The 23,288-nt window shown below is 45.7% G+C and overlaps 1 protein-coding gene across 1 annotated transcript in view; it reads left to right on the top strand.

Annotated features, from left to right (window-relative positions):
* The first annotated feature begins 5,304 nt into the window (after positions 1-5,304).
* Positions 5,305-23,288, top strand: part of GADL1 (glutamate decarboxylase like 1) — a 121,839-nt gene continuing 103,855 nt past the window's right edge. The window contains exon 1 of the mRNA XM_030551005.1: positions 5,305-5,429. Coding sequence (XP_030406865.1) covers positions 5,393-5,429 — 37 coding nt within the window. The 5' untranslated portion in view covers positions 5,305-5,392. The remainder of the gene's footprint in view (positions 5,430-23,288) is intronic.

Here is a 23,288-nt window from a genome sequence, read left to right as displayed (position 1 = left end):
ATCAATCCGTGGCATCGGGTACGCATCAAATTTAGAAATGGTGTTGATTCTCTGAAAATTGATACAGAACCTAAGGGTCCCATCCAGCTTCGGGACCAGAACGATGGGGCTGCGCCAGTCACTTTGGAATCACTCGATTATGCCTAGTTCCAGCAGTAATCGGTACTCCTCTTGAGGCTGCTCACTGGCACTCAGCACAGGAGTCACAAAAGTCTTTCACCTCCCTGTGTGCTCCAGGCCAGAAGAATCAGGCCAGAACTTGGGCTAGGGATTTCTCATGGCCCAGGTGCCCAGTCGCTGGGACGTCATGGGCAAGTGCAAGACCGCATGTGGGTGGCACCGGGATACCACAAGCTGGGCTTGGGTTTCATGTGTCCATGGGTCGAGGGTGATCCGGTAAAGGCGGTCACCAGTCAATTAGAAATGGGGGTACACTGTTGCCCAGTGGGGTTCCGTCATGGTCCCATTAACGCAAGCCAGCTGTTTGTAGGCCTGACTAAGTGAGGGATCCTCCCATGGATCCTGGCTGAAGTCAGGCCCCAAATTTGGTGTTTCTTCCTGAGCGGGTTGCCCAGGGTCAACCTCTTCCTGCATGGGTCAGGGTCACTAGCCCTTTGGTCCTTCCCATCAGGGTCCTTGGAGATTCTGCTGGCTTCTTCAATGTGTTCCCTGTCGAGGGCTACTTCAGGCAGTGGGGCCCCTGCGGTTGTCATGTACAAGACCTCTGCAAACCCCTTCCAGTAACGGCCCAAGATGACAGGGTACGCCAGCCTTGGTGCCAGCCCAACGATCATGGTCTGCGTCTCCCTTCTCATGGTTAAGGAGACCTGGGCCTTGGGGTAGGGCTTCATCCCCATAGATGCACAGCGGTGGGTCTAGAGATGGGGCGAGATCATGGCGGACGAAGTCTGCCTGCACCCTGCTCAATGAGAGCGGAGACTTGGACTCCGTTTATATCAAGGGGGATTGTCAGCTTACCCAAGCGCTGCTTATTGGCTCGAGCCTCCCTGGAACAGACCTGGCCAAAACTGCAATCCATCATGGGACACTCACGTCGAAGGTGCCTGAATCAGCCGCAAGTGAAACAAGGGACAATTTCAGGACATTGGGGCCAGTCTGTAGAATTGGGCAAGGGTACTGGCAAGCCTGCAACCTGGGTCTTCCCCATGATGGCTACATCCTCAGGTAGTCCCTGCGTGGTAGGGGGTGGCCGTTGGGACCTTCCATCCATCAGAGTGTCTTGGGCCAGGTTGGGATTTGCTCCTTTGACTCCTGGTCTTCTCTTCCCAGGGTTGGACCGTCATCAGGGTCACAGGCCAAGCCCCAGGCCCTACAACAGTCTCTGCCACCAAAAAGCCCTCCATAAGGGCCATGGCCATGCTCAGGGTCACTGGCCGGTGGTGAAGGACCCAGGTTCTTCCTCACACTAGAAGGAGATGTATGAACTGCTCAAGCAAAACTTGTTCAACGACTTTGGCCCGTGCACCCCATTCAGGCTGTAACCAGCACCAGCATGCTTTCTTTAGCTGCTGGGCTACTGCCCTTGGTCTGGTCTTGGGAAGGTAGCTCTTCTCCCGGAGTCACCGTCGGCATGTCTCTGATGTGATCTCAAGTGCATTGAGGATTGTGGCTTTCAACTGCCCATAGTCCTGGCCTTCCCCTACTGGGAGCCCCTGGTAGGCAGCCTGGGCTGTGCCCATCAAGTACAGAGTCAATAGGGTGACCCATTGCTCTAGAGGCCACTCAGCTGCTGAGGCGACCCTCTCAATTCAATAAGGCAGGCTTTGGGATCATCCTCAGGACCCATTTTTGCCAAGCATACCAGCACCATGGGCTCAGCTGGGGCTGCTTCACCCTGGGGTTGGAGCCCCTTGGGGTCAGCAGAAGTGCCACAAGCTGCTGTAAGCATTGTTTTTGCTGCTCATGGTTTTGGGTTCCCAGTTCTCAAATCAGTTGCTGTTTCCCAAGCTGTTGCAGCAATTATTTTTTCTGCTGCTGTTGGCTCTCGGTGAGCCATTTAATCAATTTCTCGACCTCCGTCCTTCCTAAACTGGCGAAGGGTTAAGTGGTTCTGTATAACACTGTCATTGGCTTGTCCCCTTATCTCAGGGGAGGAGGCGATACCCATGTTCTCCACCAAGTGTAGTGCTCCCTCGCTCTCCAGTCCAGAGGGAGGCCACTCTATCGCACTACAATTGCATTAACCCTTTTAGCCACAGCATCACACTGGGAGTGCATGTTTTAGTTACTTGTCCACTCTGATCCCTAAATCCTTTTCAAAGTCAGTACTTTCCACGGTACAGCCACTCACTGTTTCCGTAAAACCTACATATCTTGTTTCTAGATGTATAACTTTGTACTAGGCTGTAATACAATGCATTTTGTTTGAATGGGTCCAGATTACCAGGTTATGTAGATTGCCTTGTATGACTGCCCTGTACTCATTATTACTTACCATTCTGCCAATCTTTGCATCATCCGCAAGTTTCATCACCAATAAATTTATATTTGCTTACACATCATTGGTGAAAATCTTCAGTAGTGCCATAAGGCCAATCTCTGTGGAACCCTACTAGAAATAACCCCAGCTGGCAGTGACTACATTCAAAATCTGTCACTTAGCCAGCTCTTAATCCATTTAACATGTGCTTTATTCATATTGTACTATGTTAATTTTTTAATCAGAATATTTTGGGGTACTAAGTCAAATGATTTACAAAAATCTAAGTGTGTTACATCTATGCAGTTACATTTACCAACCAAAGTTGTAAACTCATTGAAGAATGAATTTAGGTTTATTTGATTAGACTTATTTTCCATAAAACCATGTTGACTGGCATTAATTATATTTCTGTCCTTTAATCCCTTATGAATTGAATCTTATCTCAGCTTTTCCATTATTTTGCCGAGGACTGATGGCAGGCTAACTAGCCTGTAGTTACCCATGTTATCCCATTTGCCCTTTTTGAATATTGGCACATTAGCACTTTTCCTGTCTTCTTGGTGGGGCGGTTTTTCCACCCCCTGAGAAAAGGGCTGGAACAGGCCTTTGAGGCTGCGCAGGCCAGCTACAAAGGGCCAAGGAGTGCACAGGGCCAAAGGGGAAGTGGCCCATGGAAGAAAGGCAGCTAAGAGGGGAATGAGGGAGGGCAGAAAGAGGCTGCCACTAGAGGGTCCCTGGGTTGGAACCCAGACTAGCAGGTGGGCCTGGGTTCCCACTTCCCTTCCTTATGCTGCACCTGGCCACAGAAGACTGTGGCCAATACAGACTGCAACTTGCCCCTGAGCTAAGGGGCTAGACTTTGGGTTGTGGTTGGCCACTGAGGCAGGTGTGAGTGCCAAAAACTGTTGTTAATCCCCCCTCCCCCAGAAGGGGGTGAGACTGGAGTAGTGGGCACTGCCAGAGGGCAGTATCTTGAAGAGGATGCCACTGAGCGAGGAGCAGTGCTTCCAGTCCAGTGATTAATTCATCTTTATCCAACATAGTATGGTCCAAAATCATTACCTTGTGCTGGATACCTTTTGTGTTAGAAAATGATCATCTATAACTTTAAGGACATTTTACTACTGGGTACATTGAAACTAGGCAAGGGTGTTATATACATTTTTGAGTAATGCAGATTAGGATACTGTATATGAACAAATGTCCAATTCACCTCTGGAGATCTAAAGAACATCTGAAAAGTCTTTGCCAAAGTTTAATTCAGCTTGAATTTTAGTGAAAAACATCAGCCAGGAGGGGATTTACCAGTTAAGTGTTTGGATACTGTTCCTGCCTCCTTACTACCACAGCTCTAATAGCCTGTACCAGACATAGCTTGTTTTTATTTTTTTGGAAAGGTGGCATCACGGAATTAAAGGGTTAAGTTTAGGTCTTAGAACTGGGAATTCATACATAGGGAAGAATGGGATCAGTGGCCTGAAAGGAACTAGAGTAATGAGGTCAGTCATAATTCATTCACCAAGGGCCTTAAAATAGCCCTAATGGCTGGGCAGAGTATGCCATGGCTTTTTTAGTCTGCTGTCCCCTGAACATATTGGCATTTATTTATCTCACTCTACTACAACTTCATGCAGTAGTGGCTTCATCTTTCCAGAAAATCACAAAGTGGAATCACTCCCCAATGCCATGCAATCTACATTGATTTAAATGGAAGTATGCTTCATTTTGGATCAATGTTAAAGGCATAAAAAAAAAACCCCTCATTCTATTATGAGGACAGCTTTTGCTTTGAGCATGGGTGCATCCTGGAGCCACTGAACAGCTCCCTCTGAAGTTTTTTGAAATCTCCTTGATGCACACTGTCACAGCTTGGGATAATACCCTAATTGCTACATTCCCAATTTTCCAATATGGTGCCTGCTATTAATACCCCCAGAGTCTGATTCTTCTCGCTTCACACATCACTCCACTGATTTAAATGGAGTTACTCTGGCATTACCCTATTCAACTCGCAGCAGATCCGACCCTGTAGTCCAACCAGCCCAGGCCTATTTCTATTTTCCTACCTTCCTTTCACCTAATCGCTTTCACCTTCATTTAGGGAGCTCCACTCGTTTTGCAATATTATTTAGGTGGCTAAGGAACCACACAGAAAACAACAACCCACAAACACCACAACCCAAATATACAAAACACAAACTCTCCTCCACCCCGCTTTAGGTTGAAGGGTTTTGCAGCACACCTTTCCCTGAGGCCGTTAAAATCTCCCAGACAAGGAGGTAGCTCCTCTCCCCGGGGATTAATTTAAACACAATCGCTCTCTTCTCCGAGAAAGGGCTTTGCGGTGTATGTTTCCAGTGAGTAACTCCAACGTCCCTTATTCTAATTGTTCCTCCCCCGCTCCGCATCCTGTGCTGTTCATCACCAAACCCAAGGACTTTGCATGGAAACAACCTTCCCGTTGCGCTGGAGAGGGACCCCCCAAAGCCCGAGGAATGCAATCAAAGGCTGGGTAGGGGGGTGCTGTGTGAACAGCGCTGCCCTTTCAACACTTCCCGTGCCCCCCGCTAGTCACACCACGCCCACGCGGGTATTTATCGCACTAGGGGACCGCGACCTGCTACGTGCCCCGCGTCTCCTCGCGGCGCCAGCAGCTCCCTGCGTTGGACAAGTGGCGGGCAGGGAGCCAGCGGCGCCTAAGTTATTAATCAGGGGCCGGGCGGCGGCGGCGGCGGTGGCTAAGGAGTGGCAGCAGCTGCTGGAGCGGCAGGTCAGGGCTGCGGAGACTGCGCTGTGCCTGCGCGACGGGAGACGCTCGCTCGCCTCGCTGCCTTCCACCTGCAGCCATTAGCCAAGGGCGGGCTCGGGCGCAGGGCGAGAGACACCCGAGCAGCAGCCGCCGCCGCCGCCTGGACAGCGCCTGGGTCGCGCTCTGCACGGGGGCCGTCCATGAACCGCAGCGCCGGCTCCGGAGGCGAGATGGAGGGTAAAGGGGAGCTGGGCAGCGCCTGAGTTCTGGCTCTTCCCTTTGGCGTGGGCAGGGGCCGGCTTCTGCCTCTCCGCGGGAGCGCTGGGGGGGGGGGGCGTGTCGTGGCTGGGACTCCGCTCGCTGGCCACCCCCGCCCCCTTCCACACCGGCCCTCCGCTCGGTAGAGCCGGGCTCCCCCGGGCGGTGGGACACCTGGCCGGTTGGGCTGCCCGCGGGGAGCGGGTGTAGCTGCGGGGGTTGCCACGCGACCTCTCTGCACCGGGGAAGGGTCCTTGGGCTGGGACTTGCCCCTGCTCTCAGCACAGGGGCTTCCTTAGCCTGCCCTGAGGGCTAGATTAGTTGCCAAGGGCCAGGGCTCAAGTAATTTTTTTGCGTTCATAACTGAGGCAGCAAGCCTAGGGGGGCCGGGGCTCTGCACTGCCAAGGCTAGAGGTGGCAGGGCTCAGGCCTAGGCACAAATTAAGCACTGGGTGACATGTAACTGTGGAGGGGGATAACTGGAAACTTCTGTGGGGGCATGCGACCGCCCCACCTGTTGCCTCTGCCTCCCGCACCCTGAAACTTAATATGTAAGTAGACAGTATGCACCAATGGTTCTCAAACTATTGTACTGGTGACTCCTTTCACACAGCAAGCCTCTGAGTGTGACCCCCTCCTTATAAATGAAAAACACGTGTTTATATAGTTAATACAATTATAAATGCTGGAGGCAAAGTGGGGTTTGGGTGGAGGCTGACAACTTGCAGCCCCCCATGCAATAACCTTGTGACCCCCAGTTTGAGAATCCCTGACATAAACTAACAACTACCTCCTCCTGGTCTTTGACTGCCCAGCCCCTTGCAGAGCTTGCAGGCATTGCTCCCTGCCGGAACTATCTTCAGTCAATTTAGCAAGAGTTCAAAACAAGACCAACAAAAGGGGTAACACAGCTGGGATGCACCATCCCCCTTGTGCCATCAGGGTGGGATGGTACTTCAGGCTTGAGGATCACAGTTAGCAAGACACTTCTTATTGGAGGGGGGAAAATTGTGCTCCTAAAGCACCTTGATAGGCACATTGGCAGCTGCAGGGTCTGCTTTTCCCTCTCCCCATCAGCCTGCTTCCCTGGGGCTCTCGGGCTGGATGGGGCCCCACCTGAGCTGTCTGGCACTGAGCACCATGTAGCAGGTCCTCTTCCCAATCTAGAAGATGCTCCCATGACTTGCCTCAGCGGACGGTCTGCAAAGCAGGCAGTGGGAAGTGCTGGTACTCCAGCAGCAGGGAAGGAGAAGTAGCCCCATGTAGCAGGGGGAAGCTCAACCCACAGCCAGCTAGCTGCCCTGCTGCTTCCTCCCTCCTGGTGCTGCACAGACACATAGTGAGTGCTGCCATCAGGGGGAGCCACTGCCTCCTCACTGCTAGGGGTCCCAGAAATGGGGGGGTGGGGAGGGGGAGAGAGAGAGACATGTGACCCCATGTGTCCCTCACCACACATTGTCGCCGGATTAATCTTTAATTAAAGATTGTCACATGATGAAACCTCCAGGAACATGACCAATCAAATTTGGCAACCCTACTGAGTGCACATATCCCTGGGCGTGAGTGCACCTTTCCCTGCCTACCCACAATGAAAAATCATCTGCCTTTGGAGCTGGCGGGCAGTGCCTGGAGTGAAGGTGTCTTTGGGATGTCATGGGTGGAAAAGTGGGGGAGTTCTGAGGAATTTCCTTGGGATAATGGTGTGGAAGGGAGTTTGCTGGTCTCCTTGATGTGAAAGTTCTTGCTATAGGAGGAATACATCAATTTATGGAGCCCATCAAAATGAATAGGTGTAGGATATAAATAACCTCCCTTTATAAAAGTGCTCCAGTAATGTACCGAAAACCTTTTAAGATGCTCTAGTGTTTCGAACAAGTACTATAGAATACTGTAATGCAGTATTTTTGTTAAAATAAGTGCCCTTTAAAGAACAATACTTAGCCCCTCCACCCACCCCTTGTTCTGGACATAAGTATGCACAGAAACATAATGATGCTCTTTGAAGCAAGTACCTTAGGAAAATAAAAATAAACCTATTTTATAAATGCATTAGTTATTACACTGGAAAGTTATAACAGTAGTACGCTGATCTATATTAAAAGGAAGAGAGCTGTTAAATGAACAGGTAATGGACAAAAAAAGCTTAAAACATAAGTTTATAGACGTTAGGAATGAGAGAGACCTATTTTTCATATAATTGTGGTACCTTTAATGAGGTTTGTCAGGATAACTGTCAAGAGCATATAGTTTGGTGCATTTATACATTTAGGTTACTGCTATACCACTAACTTACTGGTTTCTTGAGTGCAAAAAACTATTCATCATCCTCTTCTTTCTCCAGTGGTGAGGTTGGACAGGACCAAGCTTATGAGCAGATTCCATCCACATCTGTTTTGAACCACCATTTGAGCCTGATTGTTCTGAAAATCAGGTGCTGCCTGGATGGTTTTGAATACCATGTTATACCACTGTCTCCTTTATGCCCAGCAATGTGGCCAAACCGTTTTACTTGGTGCCTTTTGATGATTGCAGTCATGTCTTGTACTTTCAGTCATCTATAGATGGCTAGAATGCCAAAGCAATGCTATGTCACATCTATGACATTTCAGATGTTTACAGCTTTTGCTCCAGATGCTTTTGTCAGTACCCCTGGTTCACAACCATAAAGTAATGTGGGTACAATGACCATTGTGTATAATCTGGTTTTATCTGTCATGGACACTGATTTAAGGTTTGAAACTGTTTTATTCAGACACACGAACGTTCTGCTGACAATAGCTATCTGCTTGTTCATGTCATCTTCATAGAGATTGTCCCATGTTATGATGGAACCCCTGTAGCGGAAGTTATCTACTTATTTGTCTACAACATTAATGACTAGGCTAGTCTGTTTCTTGATTTTTGACATTACCATTAATTTGATCTTTTGTTCATTCATTTTTAATCCCCATTGGCCCTGATTCTATTCTGTTCGATTTCTTGCAAACATAGCTCATTGAATAGGATAGTGTAGAATCAAGTTGTTGTACATAAGTATGTTTATACTTCATTAAAAAATAATGGGGGAAACTATTGCTAGTCTGGAAATTTAGAAAAAGGTACTTAGGGATGGACCTTCCACCTCCCATAAACGTAAGAAGAATATTCTAGATCAGGGCAATTTTTTTCCATACCATGACCTCATTACCACAGAAAAAAGGTTTTGGGGCCCCCTTCCTTCTAGTCATAAAGTAAGGGTTGCTGAGACCCCTAAGACCTGGTTGCAACCCACAGGTTGAGAGTTTGTGTCCTAGATTCCCACCTCCCAGGATCTCAACTTTTTTACTTTGTTTTGGGGTTTAAATCTTGAGCGTTTTATTTGTGGGGAAAAATTGTAAATCAGCAAAAACAACAATAAAATATCATTTTAAATGAAAGCTCCGGATTCTTATTTTTTAAGAGCCATGATGTTTTTTTGTTTAGATTCCCATAAGTCAAAAGAATGTCATATAGCTACATGACATTTCTGGTATGTTGTGAAATATGCTGTAGTATATACTGTAATTCCAGACATCCTACTCTGTGAGAGAGACTCACATAGGACTGAGCATCCTTGAAAATTACTGATCTCAAACAAATTTTAATTTTCTTTATCAAGACAAAACTAAACATAAACTTTTAGTGGCCACTAATTTGTGTCAGACTCACTGAAATGCACAGCTAGCGGCCTCCATGTTTCTTTCTGCTGTGCAATGGTGTTGGTGTTTATAAAAATTTAAATAAGGGGCTCCCTCTAAAATGATGGGCCTTGTCAGCAGTGCACATGACATTCATTGTGTAAGCTACTTCTGTGCTTTCCTCACAAAAGCATCTGTAACTTTAATATTTTTCCTCTATACTCAAGATCATTCCATCCCTCCACCACATTGCATAGTAGTTTTTGACCGGCTATGTGTCCCTCTGCCCATTACTTCACTGAAGGTCCTCCAAGTGGTTTCCCTATCTGGCAGGTGTTCTTCATAACAGCAGTGGTGGTGCAAGGTGGGTGGCTGTGTGACTTCTGCTGGTAGCAGTGCTTTGCAGGCATGTTGTCCTGCTGACTTAGGTAGTTGGGATAGGTCAGGTGGGCAGTGGGTCCCCCCAGTGGTGGGCTGGGTAGTCCGTTGGGGAATGGGTCCTCTTCAGTTCTTGAGGTGGGCAGATCTCCCCTAACTGCTGGAGGTCTCCTGTAGCACCTGTGAGTTTTGAGACCTGATCTTTGGGCTGATGCATGGGTAGTTCTCCTCGGGCTGGTAGGAAACGGCTCCATGTTCCTTTCCAGTACCAGCTCATAATACTCGTAGTATAGCATGTGCAGGCATCAGTGGGAGGAGAGATGGGTGCAGTGACTACAGGACTCCCACTCAGTGCAGCAGTAGTATGGCTCTCATTTTGCACTACTGCAGTGCTTTTCAAAGTGGAAAGAGTTGCAGGGGTGAGTGACATTGGTTCATCCCTGGTATGTATCTAGAGCTCTCACAGCAGCTGCTGCAGTCACAGCAATAATGGGAGCTCTCAGAAGGGGATGACAATTTTAACAAGCAGAGCCAGCCTTAGCATTTTTTTTTTGATGGGTTTTGAAACAAGTTCAAACCACTTGCTGTCAGTTGTAGTCCAATTTTTCTCCATAAATTATGACTCCATTATGAACAGGGCCAACTGAATCATTGTGGGGAGCATCTGCAAAATGATTCTTTAGGATACACCCCGACTTCAACTAACATGTATGTAAAAACTAAATGTGTGCGTGCACACATCAATTAACTTTTCCCAGTCTATCTTGGCAAGGAACAGGCCCAGAAACTTACGTATTTTTTTAATAACATGAAAGCTGAGCTCCTCTTAAAGGCTGAGTCTATGAAGAGCCCATTCAGAAGAGTCTCAGATGAACCCCCTCTAGCCCATCAAATAGACAAGAATAGATCAGTGCCAGAAATCACAGGGGACAGGAGCACAGATTATGCAATATGCTCCCTTTTAATTCTGAACTGCTGGCTGCTCCTGTGTGTGAATAGTGCAGAATTGGGGAGCTGCGCTGTAGCTGCTGGCAGAATGGAGAGATGAGCCAGAGGGCATCTATTTCATGCAGGATACTTCCACCTGAAATTGTATGATGTACAACCTAGCAAATGCAGCAGAAGTTAAGGTTGCCTGGTAGTTTGACCAGAGTAAGGACTGAAAGATAAATTCCTATCTTTGTCTTAAAATCTCATTTGACAAGAGAGACATGCCATCATATGTTATCATTTACTTGCAAGAAAAGAAACATATTTGCAAAAAATCAAGATAGCATAGAATAAAGCCATTATACATAAGTACATGCAAACTTCATTAAAATTATAAAGATTCTTCTCAGCATTTAGAGAGTGTTTAATAAGATAGCTTAACTGGACATTTGAGAAGCATGATAAATAATGTCTTATTTGATTAAGATATCTTGTCAATTACATAGCTAGAAATTGTCATAATACACTGAGAATCTTATTGCATATTAACTCTGTTCTTATTGCTTATTTGACAATTTATATTTCATATGCCTGAATTCCTTCCTGCTTAATGTAAGCTGTCTTCTTATTTGAAGGGCATTTAGAGTTCCATCAGCATTTACAGTGTTTAAACATGAAGCATGGAAAAATTGAAATACACAGACTTGCATTTGTGTTCTTTTTAAATATTCAGATGTAGCACAGTAGCTTTTTAACATTTATCCAAAATATGCATAGAAAACATTTTTGCTTGCAACTTTGCAATAACAAAAAAATGTTAACTTTTCAGCAACCCTTTTTGTTTGATCATTTGCAGTCACGGACTGCAGAGGTTGTTGGAGGCAATTGTTTGTAAAGCAGAAGAATTGGCCATTTAAGAAGAATTGTCTGGACACAGTCAACTTGTGCCAATATTTCTGTTTGGGTTTTTTTTTGCCCTCTGTGCACATGGTTATCTCTTATTAGCAAGAATGGGAGTTTATAGATTCCCCCTCCATGTGTGTACATGGAGGGAATCTTAGAGATAAGAAAGAAATAATTGGAGATATACCAATCTCCTAGAACTGGAAGGGACCTTGAAAGGTTATCAAGTCCAGCCCCCTGCCTTCACTAGCAGGACCAATTTTTGCCCCAGATCCCTAAGTGGCCCCCTCAAGGATTGAACTCACCCTGGGTTTAGTAGGCCAATGCTCAAACCACTGAGCTATCCCTCCCCCCTCTATACACAAATGCAAGGAGAATGGAGAATAAACAGGAAGAACTGGAAGTATTAGTACATAAGCTGCAATATGACTTAATTGGTGTCACAGAGACTTGGGCTAAGTCTCATGACTGGAATATTGGTATAGAGGGGTTCAGGAAGCTTGTTCAGGAAGAACAGGCAAGATAAAAAGGGAGGAGGTGGTGGATTATCTATCAAGAACATACGCTTGTTCTCAGGTCCTGAAAGAGGTGAGAGGCAGACCAGATGAAAGTCTCTGGATAAAGATAAAGGGGGGGTGGGGGTGGAAAGTTAGGGTGATGACATGGACCACCAAATCAGGAAGAGGAGGTGGATGAGGCATTTCTGGAACAAAATAGCATAAATATCCAAAACACAAGCCCTGATAATAATGGGGGACTTTTAACTACTCAGACATCTGTTGGAAAAGTAATATGGCAAAACACAAAATTTCCAGTACATTTGTGGAATGTATTGGGGACAACTTTTTGTTTCAGAAAATGGAGGAAGTAACCAGGGTGACAGCCATTTTAGACTTGATTCTTACCAAGAGGGAGGAATTGGTAGTGAAAGTGGAAGGCAGTTTGAGGGAATGTGATCATAAAATGGTAGATTTTGTGATTATAAGGAATCAAAGGGGTCTAATTCTACTTCGAATGCACGTGCATCACTGAGTTAAGTGCACGCGTGAAGAGAGGAAAATGTAATGAGAGCCAAACAAGAAGTAAATAGATACTTAAAGGCAGAGACAATTTTAGTGTCCCCAAATTTAAAAATATGCTTATAGAAAATTCCTATTTGTTGTTAGTAGGGAACCGGCTTATCAAAGCTAGAGTAGGCTCGTTTTTCGCTCATTACTTGTTTTTCAGTAAATTTTTTTGATTATTGTTAAGGTTGTCAAGCAATTAAAAATAATTGTGATTAATCGTGCGATTAAAAATTTTATTGTGATTAATCTCGCTGTTAATTGCACTGTTAAACAATAATAGAATACAATATAATTAAATGTTTTAGAGGTTTTCTACATTTTCAAATATATTGATTGCAGTTACAACACGGAATGCAAAGTATACAGTCCTCACTTTGTGTTTTTATTACAATTATTTTCATTGGAAAAAACACATAGTATTTTTCAATTCACCTAATACAAGTCCTGTAGTGCAATCTCTATCATGAAAGTTGAATTTACAAATATAGAATTATGTACAAAAAAACCCTGCATTCAAAAGTAAAACAATGTAAAACTTTTTAGAGCCTAGAGTTTTGCATTGTTTTGTTTTTGAGTGCAGGTATGTAACAAAAAAACTTTAGAATTACAAGTCCGCTCAGTCGTATTTCTTGTTCAGCCAATCATTAAGACAAACAAGTTTGTTTATATTCGCAGGAGATAATGCTGCCCACTTCTTGTTTACAGTGTAACCTGAAAGTAAGAACAGGCATCTGCATGGCACTGTTGTAGCCAGCATCACAAGATATTCACATGCCAGATGCACTAAAGAGTCATATGTCCCTTCATGCTTCAACCACCATTTCAGAAGACATGTGTCCATGCTGATGATGGGTTCTGCTTGATAACAACCCAAAGCAGTGTGGACTGACACATGTTCACTTTCATCATCTGAGTCGGATGCCACCAGCAGAAGGATGATTTTCTTTTTTGGTGGTTTGGGTTCTGTAGTTTCTGCATCGGAGTGTTGCTCTTAAGACTTCTGAAAGCATGCTCCGCACCTCATACCTTTCAGATTTTGGAAGACACTTCAGATTCTTAAACCTTGGGTGGAGTGCTGTAGCTACCTTTAGAAATCTCACATTGGTATCTTGTTTGTGTTTTGTCAAATCTGTTCTTAAAATGAACAGATGCTGAGTCATCATCGGAGACTACTATAATGTGAAATATATGGCAGTATGCGGGAAAAAAGAGCCAGAGATGTACAGTTCTCCACCAAAGAGTTCAGTCAGGAATTTAACACATTTCTGGCACGTAAATACATTGCAATGCCGGCTACATGCAAATACCTGTTTTCACTTTCTGATGATTCTGTAAATAAGAGGTGGGCAGCATTATTTCCTGCAAATGTAAACAAACTTGTTTGTCTTAATGATTGGCTGAACAAGAAGAAGGACTGAGTGGACTTGTAGGCGCTAAAGTTTTGCATTGTTTTGTTTTTGAGTGCAGGTATGTAACCAAAAAAAATCTACATTTGCACTTTCACGATAAAGAGATTGCTGTACAGTATTTGTATGAGGGGAATTGAAAAATACTGCTTCTTTTATCATTTTTACAGTGCAAATATTTGTAATAAAAATAATAATATAAAGTGAGCACTGTGCACTTTGTAGTCTGTGTTGTAATTGAAATCAATATATTTGAAAATGTGGAAAAACACCCAAAAACATTTAATAAATTTCAATTGATATTGTTTAATGGTGTGATTAAAACTGTAATTATTTGCGATTTAATTTTTATCACGATTAATGTTTGAGTTAATCATGAGTTAACTGCAATTAACTGAGAGCCCTAATTATTATGAAAAAATTACTAAATGTGGGCAAGCAACAATAAAACAGATTTGTTTGGTTTTTTTGAAAATCAAGGGATCATATGTATATTTTGAACACCATCAAAATTACTAGGTATTGGTAGTCCTTGTTGAGCAAAAAAATATTTATTTATTGAGACAGCAATAACTATATGGAGGGATCAGCTAAGTGCTGGCCTGTTAATGCCTCGGCTATCTCAGAACATCCCTCTGCTTGCCCTAGGTTTGTGTGCACTGCCCTTATCTCAGCAGCCAAGTCTTGTGCAATATTGGGCTTCCTCATACAGGTGTGATTCCCCTCTACTGAAAAATGGCAAGGTCTTACCAGGCATGGTTCTCTCCTTTTGATGCTTCTTCTCCACCCCTAGCTATGTGAGCTGTCTTGCCAGTGTTTCTCAATGTGTCTTTCATATTGACACTGTCAGTCTTCTGAAACCTCTTTTTCTATCAAGCACTACTCAATCATACAGTGTTGTTGCTGTCTTTGATGTGAACATACGGTGTTACAGAGCTAGGAAACTTGGCAACAACACATCGTATATAACTGTTGTTCATGTAGTACAATGCAGAAGCTGACCTGAAATGACAAATTATGTAAGGGAAGCAATCAGATGGTCAAGAAAAGCCTGCATTCTCACTGTCCATGGGCAGCTGGGAAAAATGTGAAAGGTAGGTCACAAGTACAGGAGAGTTGTGTACTACCTATAGCTGTGGCCCCCTTTTCAGCTGGCTTGAACCATGTTATCTCGGTCCATCCAGCTGATGATTTTTAGCATGCATGACACTCCTGGCTCTAGGTTACTATGACCCCTGACTTAGGCTACTATGACCCTAAATACCTCTCTCCCTTGAGGGTAGTTTGGGTCTGGCTGGGAGCCATTCATGCGCACTGTCACTCATTGATCCTGCCTCTTGAAGTTCTGGGAGAGGTACTGCCAAAAACACACATGTATGCTAAATAACTTTAAAGCATAGCTGGCCCTTGTCAATAACCTTAGTCCCAGATTTGGACCTTAGCGTCCAAAATATGGGGGTTAGCATGAAAACCTCCAAGCTTAGCTACCAGCTTGGACCTGGTACTTGCTGCCACCACCCAAAAAATTGGAGTGTTTTGGGGCACTCTGGTCCCCCTGAAAAACCTTCCCTGGGGACCCCAAGACCCAAATCCCTTGAGTCTCACAACAAAGGGAAATAATCCTTTTTCCCTTCCCCCCTCCAGGTGCTCCTGGAGAGATACACAGACACAAGCTCTGTGAATCCAAACAGAGTGACTCCCCCTCTCTGTTCCCAGTCCTGGAACAAAAAGTACTTTCCTCTTCACCCAGAGGGAATGCAAAATCAGGCTAGCCAATTCAACACACACAGATCTCCCCTGATTTCTTCCTCCCACCAATTCCCTGGTGAGTACAGACTCAATTTCCCTGAAGTAAAGAAAAACTCCAACAGGTCTTAAAAGAAAGCTTTATATAAAAAAGAAAGAAAAATTACAAATGGTCTCTCTGTATTAAGATGACGAATACAGGGTCAATTGCTTAAAAGAATATTGAATAAACAGCCTTATTCAAAAAGAATACAAATCAAAGCATATTGAATAAACAGCCTTATTCAAAAAGAATACAAATCAAAGCACTCCAGCACTTATATGCATGCAAATACCAAAGAAAAGAAACCATATAACTTACTATCTGATCTCTTTGTCCTTACACTTAAAAACAGAAGATTAGAAAATAGAACTACTTCTCCAAAGCTCAGAGAAAGCAGGCAGCCAGAAAACAAAGACCTCAGACACACAATTCCCTCCACCCAAAGTTGAAAAAATCCGGTTTCCTGATTGGTCCTCTGGTCAGGTGCTCCAGGTGAAAGAGACATTAACCCTTAGCTATCTGTTTATGACACGCCCCCCAAATTGCAGACAGTGGGGAAGCTCACTGGCGGCGATTTCCTTCTAGAACTTGAAAATAAACAGATTAATACAACACATGCACCTTTACATATACTACTAAGTATATAACTAACAGACTTTTACATTTTAAGAACACTTTTTAACTACTGAATTGTGGGAAACTCTCACGGGAGAGTGCATCAGCAACTTTGTTAGAAGCTCTGGTGATGTGTTGAATTTCAAAATCAAAATCTTGGAGAGCTAAACTCCAACGAAGAAGTTTCTTGTTGTTCCCCTTGGCAGTATGAAGCCACTTTAGTGCAGCATGGTCAGTTTGTAGTTGGAACCGCCGTCCCCAAACATATGGGCGTAGCTTTTCCAGGGCGTACACATTGGCATAGCATTCCTTTTCACTGACTGACCAGTGACTTTCCCTCTCAGACAGTTTCTTGCTGAGAAACATGACAGGATGGAAGTTGTGATCTGTTGCTTCCTGCATGAGCACTGCTCCTATACCACGCTCAGATGCATCTGTGGTTACTAGGAATGGCTTGTCAAAGTCTGGGGCCCTGAGCACAGGGTCAGACATGAGCATCGCCTTAAGCTGGGTAAAGGCCTTTTGACACTCATCAGTCCACTTAACGGCATTTGGCTGGGTCTTTTTGGTCAGGTCGGTAAATGGGGCAGCGATTTGGCTGTAGTGTGGTACAAATCGCCTGTAGTATCCGGCCAAGCCTAAGAAGGATTGGACCTGTTTCTTTGACCTTGGGACAGGCCACTTTTGGATAGCATCCACCTTGGCCTGTAGGGGGTTTATGGTTCCTCGACCCACCTGGTGCCCCAGGTAAGTCACTCTGTGTTGGCCTATTTGACACTTTTTGGCCTTAACAGTTAGTCCTGCCTGCCTGATGCGCTCAAAGACCTTTTCCAGGTGGAGTAGGTGTTCGGGCCAGGAGTCTGAAAAAATGGCCACATCATCGAGGTAGGCAACTGCAAATTCTCCCAGTACAGCTAGTAGACCATCTACCAGCCTCTGGAAGGTGGCGGGTGCATTTCGAAGGCCGAAAGGAAGGACATTGAATTCATACACCCCCACATGGGTGACGAATGCTGACCTCTCCTTGGCAGGTTCATCTAGCGGTACTTGCCAGTACCCCTTGGTTAAGTCTATTGTAGAGATGAACTGGGCACGTCCCAACTTCTCCAATAGCTCATCGGTGCGTGGCATTGGATAGTTGTCCGGACGAGTTACCGCATTTAGCTTACGGTAGTCCACGCAAAAGCGTATTTCCCCATCTGGTTTGGGTACCAGAACCACTGGAGATGCCCATGCACTGGTAGATGAGCAGATTATACCCATCTGTAGCATGTTCTGGATCTCCCGTTCTATAGCAGCTTGGGCATGAGGAGACACCCGGTAGGGTGGGGTTCTGATTGGGTGAGCATTACCTGTATCAATGGAGTGGTATGCCCGTTCAGTCCGTCCTGGGGTGGCTGAGAACAATGGGGCGAAGCTAGTGCACAGCTCCTTGATTTGTTGCCGCTGCAGACGTTCCAGGGTGGTTGAGAGGTTCACCTCTTCCACGCCACCGTCTTTTTTCCCGTCATAGTAGACACCGTCAGGCCACTCAGCATCATCTCCCTGGACTGTAAACTGACAAACCTGTAAGTCTCTGGAATAGAAAGGCTTGAGAGAATTAACATGGTACACTTTAGGCTTCAGTGAGGAATTGGGAAATGCTATGAGGTAGTTTACAGCTCCCAGGCGCTCTTGGACCGTGAATGGCCCTTCCCATGATGCTTCCATCTTATGGGTCTGTTGCGCCTTCAAGACCATAACCTGGTCTCCTACCTGGAAAGAACGTTCTCTGGCATGTCTGTCATACCAGGCCTTTTGCTCTTCCTGAGCATGCTTTAGGTTCTCTCTAGCAAGAGCTAAAGAGTGTCGGAGGGTGCTTTGTAGGTTGCTTACAAAGTCCAGAATGTTAGTTCCGGGAGAAGGCGTAAACCCCTCCCATTGCTGCTTCACCAACTGTAATGGCCCCTTAACCTCGTGACCATACACAAGTTCAAATGGTGAAAACCCTAAACTGGGATGTGGTACAGCCCTGTAGGCAAACAGCAACTGCTGCAACACTAGGTCCCAATTATTGGAGAATTCATTGATGAATTTTCGTATCATGGCCCCCAAAGTTCCATTGAACCTTTCCACCAGGCCATTGGTTTGATGGTGGTACGGGGTGGCAACCAAGTGATTCACCCCATGAGTTTCCCACAGTTTTTCCATGGTCCCTGCCAGGAAATTAGACCCTGAATCTGTAAGGATGTCAGAGGGCCAACCTACCCTGGCAAAGATGTCTGTTAGGGCCAGGCACACAGTGTTAGCCCTGGTGTTGCCTAGAGCTACTGCTTCTGGCCATCGGGTAGCAAAGTCCACTAAAGTTAGTACGTACTGCTTTCCTCTGGGCGTCTTTTTTGGGAAAGGGCCCAGAATATCCACAGCTACTCACTGAAATGGGACCTCAATTATGGGGAGTGGCTGGAGAGGGGCCTTGACCTGGTCTTGAGGCTTTCCCACTCTTTGGCATACCTCACAAGACCGGACATACTTGGCACCATCCTTGCCCATCCCCTCCCAGTGGAAGGACTTCCCCAACCGGTCCTTGGTTCTGTTCACCCCAGCATGGCCACTGGGATGATCATGGGCTAAGCTTAAGAGCTTCCCCCGGTACTTAGTTGGAACCACCAACTGTTTTTGCGGCTGCCATTCTTCCCAGTGTCCACCAGAAAGAATCTCCTTGTATAAAAGTCCTTGGTCTATAACAAACCGGGATTGATTAGAAGAGCTGAGGGGCGGTGGGGTGCTCCGTGCCGCCGCCCAAGCTTTCTGAAGGCTGTCATCTGCTTCCTGCTCAGTCTGGAACTGTTCCCTTGAGGCTGGGGTCACCAGTTCTTCCTCAGACTGTGGACTTGGACTTGGTCCCTTTGGAAGCGATGTAGGTGATGGTGTTGTTTCTGTTGCTGGTGAACCGCTCTCCGCTGGTGCACCTGAGGGTATTTCAGGCTCTGGCTGAGCCTTTTGGGTATGGCTGTCTTTTGCTTCTGCCAGTTCTGGCTCGCTGGCGCCCTCTGGCGTTGAGTTTGAAGATGAGGTTGCACTTGCTGGTGCTGGTTGCTGTTCCAGTTCCGGGCCTGGGACTGGAGATGCTGTGGCTGTTTCAGTGGTAGGCATGGAATCCGGGTCCACTACCTCTGTCTGGGTCTCTGGTAACACAGACGGGGCCTCTGTGGACGGCTCAGGAACAGGAATGGGTCTGGAAGCTTGCCTGGTTTGGCTACGTGTAACCATTCCCACTCTCTTGGCCCGCCTCACCTGGTTGGCCAAGTCTTCCCCCAGTAGCATGGGGATAGGATAGTTGTCATAGACTGCAAAAGTCCACATTCCTGACTAGCCTTTGTACTGGACAGGCAGTTGAGCTGTAGGCAAGTCTACAGCTTGTGACATGAAGGGGTAAATTGTAACTTTGGCCTTTGGGTTGATGAATTTGGGGTCAACCAAGGATTGGTGGATAGCTGACACTTGTGCCCCCGTGTCTCTCCACGCAGTAACCTTCTTTCCGCCCACTCTCAAATTTTCTCTTCGCTCCAAGGGTATTTGAGAGGCATCTGGGCCTGGGGATCTTTGGTGTGATGGTGGTGTAATGAATTGCACTCGCATGGTGTTCTTGGGACAGTTGGCCTTGATATGTCCCAGTTCATTACACTTAAAGCATCTTCCATCTGATGGGTCACTGGGCCGAGGTGAGTTACTGGAGACTGGTGAGGTGGAAGGGTAGGGTGTCTGTGGCTTTACTTGGGTGGTATGTGGGGTCTTTGGCTGTCCTCGGTTGTAGGGTTTATGGTCTGTGTGCCCCCCTGGGGTAATCGTTCCCCTTGACAGTAGCTTTCTTGCTTTCTGCCAGTTCCATCCATTTGGCTCCAATCTCCCCCGCCTCAGCGAGATCTTTGGGTTTTCCATCTTGTATGTACCGTGTGATGTCTTCAGGAACACCATCCAAGAACTGCTCCATTTGTATAAGGAGGTTCAGTTCTTCCAAAGTTTGAATGTTGTTTCCTGTTATCCAGACCTCATAGTTTTTTGCAATGTAGTAGGCGTGTTTGGGAAATGACACCTCTGGTTTCCACTTTTGGGTTCTGAAGCGCCGACGGGCATGATCTGGGGTTATCCCCATTCTGTATCTGGCCTTGGTTTGAAAAAGTTTATAGTCGTTCATTTGCTGCTTAGGCATTTCAGCTGCCACCTCTGCTAAAGGTCTACTGAGCTGTGGCCTTAATTCTACCATGTACTGGTCTTCGGGGATGCTGTACCCAAGACAGGCTCTTTCAAAATTTTCCAAGAAGGCCTCGGTGTCATCACCTGCCTTGTAGGTGGGAAATTTCCGGTGCTGTGGAGCAATAATTGGCGCCGGGTTGTTAGGGTTGGCTGGCACATGCAGCCCAGCTTTTGCCAAGTCCAGTTCATGTTTTCTCTGTTTTTCCTTCTCTTCATTCTCTTTTTGTTGTTTTTCCATTTCTTTTTGTTGTTTTTCCATTTCTCGGCGGTGGGCCACCTCTTCTTCTTCTAGTTTTCTTTTGTGTGCTGCCTCTAAGGCTGCCTGTTCTCTTTGGTAGGCTGCCAGTTTGATGCTTTCTTCCTTTTCTTTTAGCTCCAGTTGTCGCCGGTGTTCAGCTTCTTTGAATTGGTCTTCGGCCTCAATTTTTGCCTTGGTAGACATGGTTCCTGTCTTCTTGTGTTGGGGTGCCCTCCGGTGTTTATCTTCCGAACTGCAGGTTCTCTGTTGCCTCCTGAAGTCTGCCTAGCAACAGTGCCTTTAGCTAATCTTCAATGTTAAGTAAACCTGAAAAACCACTTTATTTGCATTTATATAGTGCTGGTATGACTCTCAATGGGAGTGCTATTGTGTGACAAAAGACTGTTAATAGTCTGGTAATGGCTTCTTGCTTAACATGCAAGCCACAAACTGCCAGAGAGAGCAGAAAAAAAAATTCTCTCTGGTTCCCTTTTAAAACCAACTGTTTCTCTCTGCTAAAAAGCCCTTAGCAGAGAAAAGAAAAATATAATATTCCTACTGGCTTCTGGATTCTGTCTAGATCCCACCCACTGCCACCATGTCAATAACCTTAGTCCCAGATTTGGACCTTAGCGTCCAAAATATGGGGGTTAGCATGAAAACCTCCAAGCTTAGCTACCAGCTTGGACCTGGTACTTGCTGCCACCACCCAAAAAATTAGAGTGTTTTGGGGCACTCTGGTCCCCCTGAAAAACCTTCCCTGGGGACCCCAAGACCCAAATCCCTTGAGTCTCACAACAAAGGGAAATAATCCTTTTTCCCTTCCCCCCTCCAGGTGCTCCTGGAGAGATACACAGACACAAGCTCTGTGAATCCAAACAGAGTGACTCCCCCTCTCTGTTCCCAGTCCTGGAACAAAAAGTACTTTCCTCTTCACCCAGAGGGAATGCAAAATCAGGCTAGCCAATTCAACACACACAGATCTCCCCTGATTTCTTCCTCCCACCAATTCCCTGGTGAGTACAGACTCAATTTCCCTGAAGTAAAGAAAAACTCCAACAGGTCTTAAAAGAAAGCTTTATATAAAAAAGAAAGAAAAATTACAAATGGTCTCTCTGTATTAAGATGACGAATACAGGGTCAATTGCTTAAAAGAATATTGAATAAACAGCCTTATTCAAAAAGAATACAAATCAAAGCACTCCAGCACTTATATGCATGCAAATACCAAAGAAAAGAAACCATATAACTTACTATCTGATCTCTTTGTCCTTACACTTAGAAACAGAAGACTAGAAAGTAGAACTACTTCTCCAAAGCTCAGAGAAAGCAGGCAGCCAGAAAACAAAGACCTCAGACACACAATTCCCTCCACCCAAAGTTGAAAAAATCCGGTTTCCTGATTGGTCCTCTGGTCAGGTGCTCCAGGTGAAAGAGACATTAACCCTTAGCTATCTGTTTATGACAGCCCTATGCAGGGTAAGATCTATGGAGTCCATCTGGGGTCCCAACCCATGACTGTGCCCTGTTTGTCAGACCAGCAGTGTTACTGGTGTAATACGGTTGGAAGACTGAAGTTGTGAATTCTAATCCTGGCTCTGCTACTGACCTGCATGTGTGACATTGTTCCTATTTTTGGAAATGGGAAGAGAGGCAGAGAAAGCTAGCTCCATTATGATTATTTGTATACAGTGGCCACAACTGAGATTTGGGCCCTACTTGTGGGTTATGCACTCTAAATATACACAGTAAGAGAGAGTCCCTGCCACTAAGAGTTTACAGTCTATGTAGATATTATAGGTAAAAGTAAAAAAAGGTATATATTATCACCATTTTACACGTGGGGTATCGACGTGGAGAGATTAAGTCATTTGCCCAAGGTCATCCAGGAAGTCTGTGGTAGAGCTGATATACTTAGCTTTCCTAGAGGAGTTTTGTGAAGGTAATGTAGTTAGTGTAAGGACTAAGATCACCACTGTCTTCAGACGCTCCTGGTGTGGTGCTCTGCTCTGTTCAATGTTGATATCAATCAGCTGCGTGTGTGTGCTCCCTCTCTGTGCTGTCCCAGCTCTGCACAGATTGCTGATACAGTAGACCCTGAGAGAACCCCCAGTGACCACAGACTCTAGTGAGATACGAAGGCACGTTGGCCAGGTTTATTGTCAAATGAAGCACAGTGATAGTTCCCTCTAGGCTTTACAGGACACACTATGATTATGTGCCCCCCCCCCCCCAGGCAACAGAGTCAGCTCAGTCAGTGGTGGGACTTTCCACTGCCCCTTAGGCTGGATAAAGACATCCACTCAGAGGTGCATTCTTATACAGAGGTACAAACAAGTTACACATCACTCCTGACATACTGAGGTGCAACCTCTCTACATATTAAGGTGCTGCCTCTCACCTTGTATATGTTGGTTCGAACAAAACAACTCTATCCATCATATTACCCTTTTGGCCCTGCCATTGGGATGGATCAACTTGTTCCTTGTTATCTGTGTGGAATGTTCCAGTATCAGAGTGTCCTGGTACTGTTTATATACTTCTGGTATCCAATGTGCTATATAGGTATATGTTTGTGCAACATCAGCCCTTTCCTTGCCAACTTCTGTGAGCAGGGCCT

The sequence above is a fragment of the Gopherus evgoodei genome, chromosome 2 (assembly GCF_007399415.2).
Source record: "Gopherus evgoodei ecotype Sinaloan lineage chromosome 2, rGopEvg1_v1.p, whole genome shotgun sequence".
NCBI lineage: Eukaryota > Metazoa > Chordata > Testudines > Testudinidae > Gopherus > Gopherus evgoodei.
Note: the sequence above shows the minus strand (reverse complement) of the source record. Positions and strands in the feature narration are given on the sequence as shown.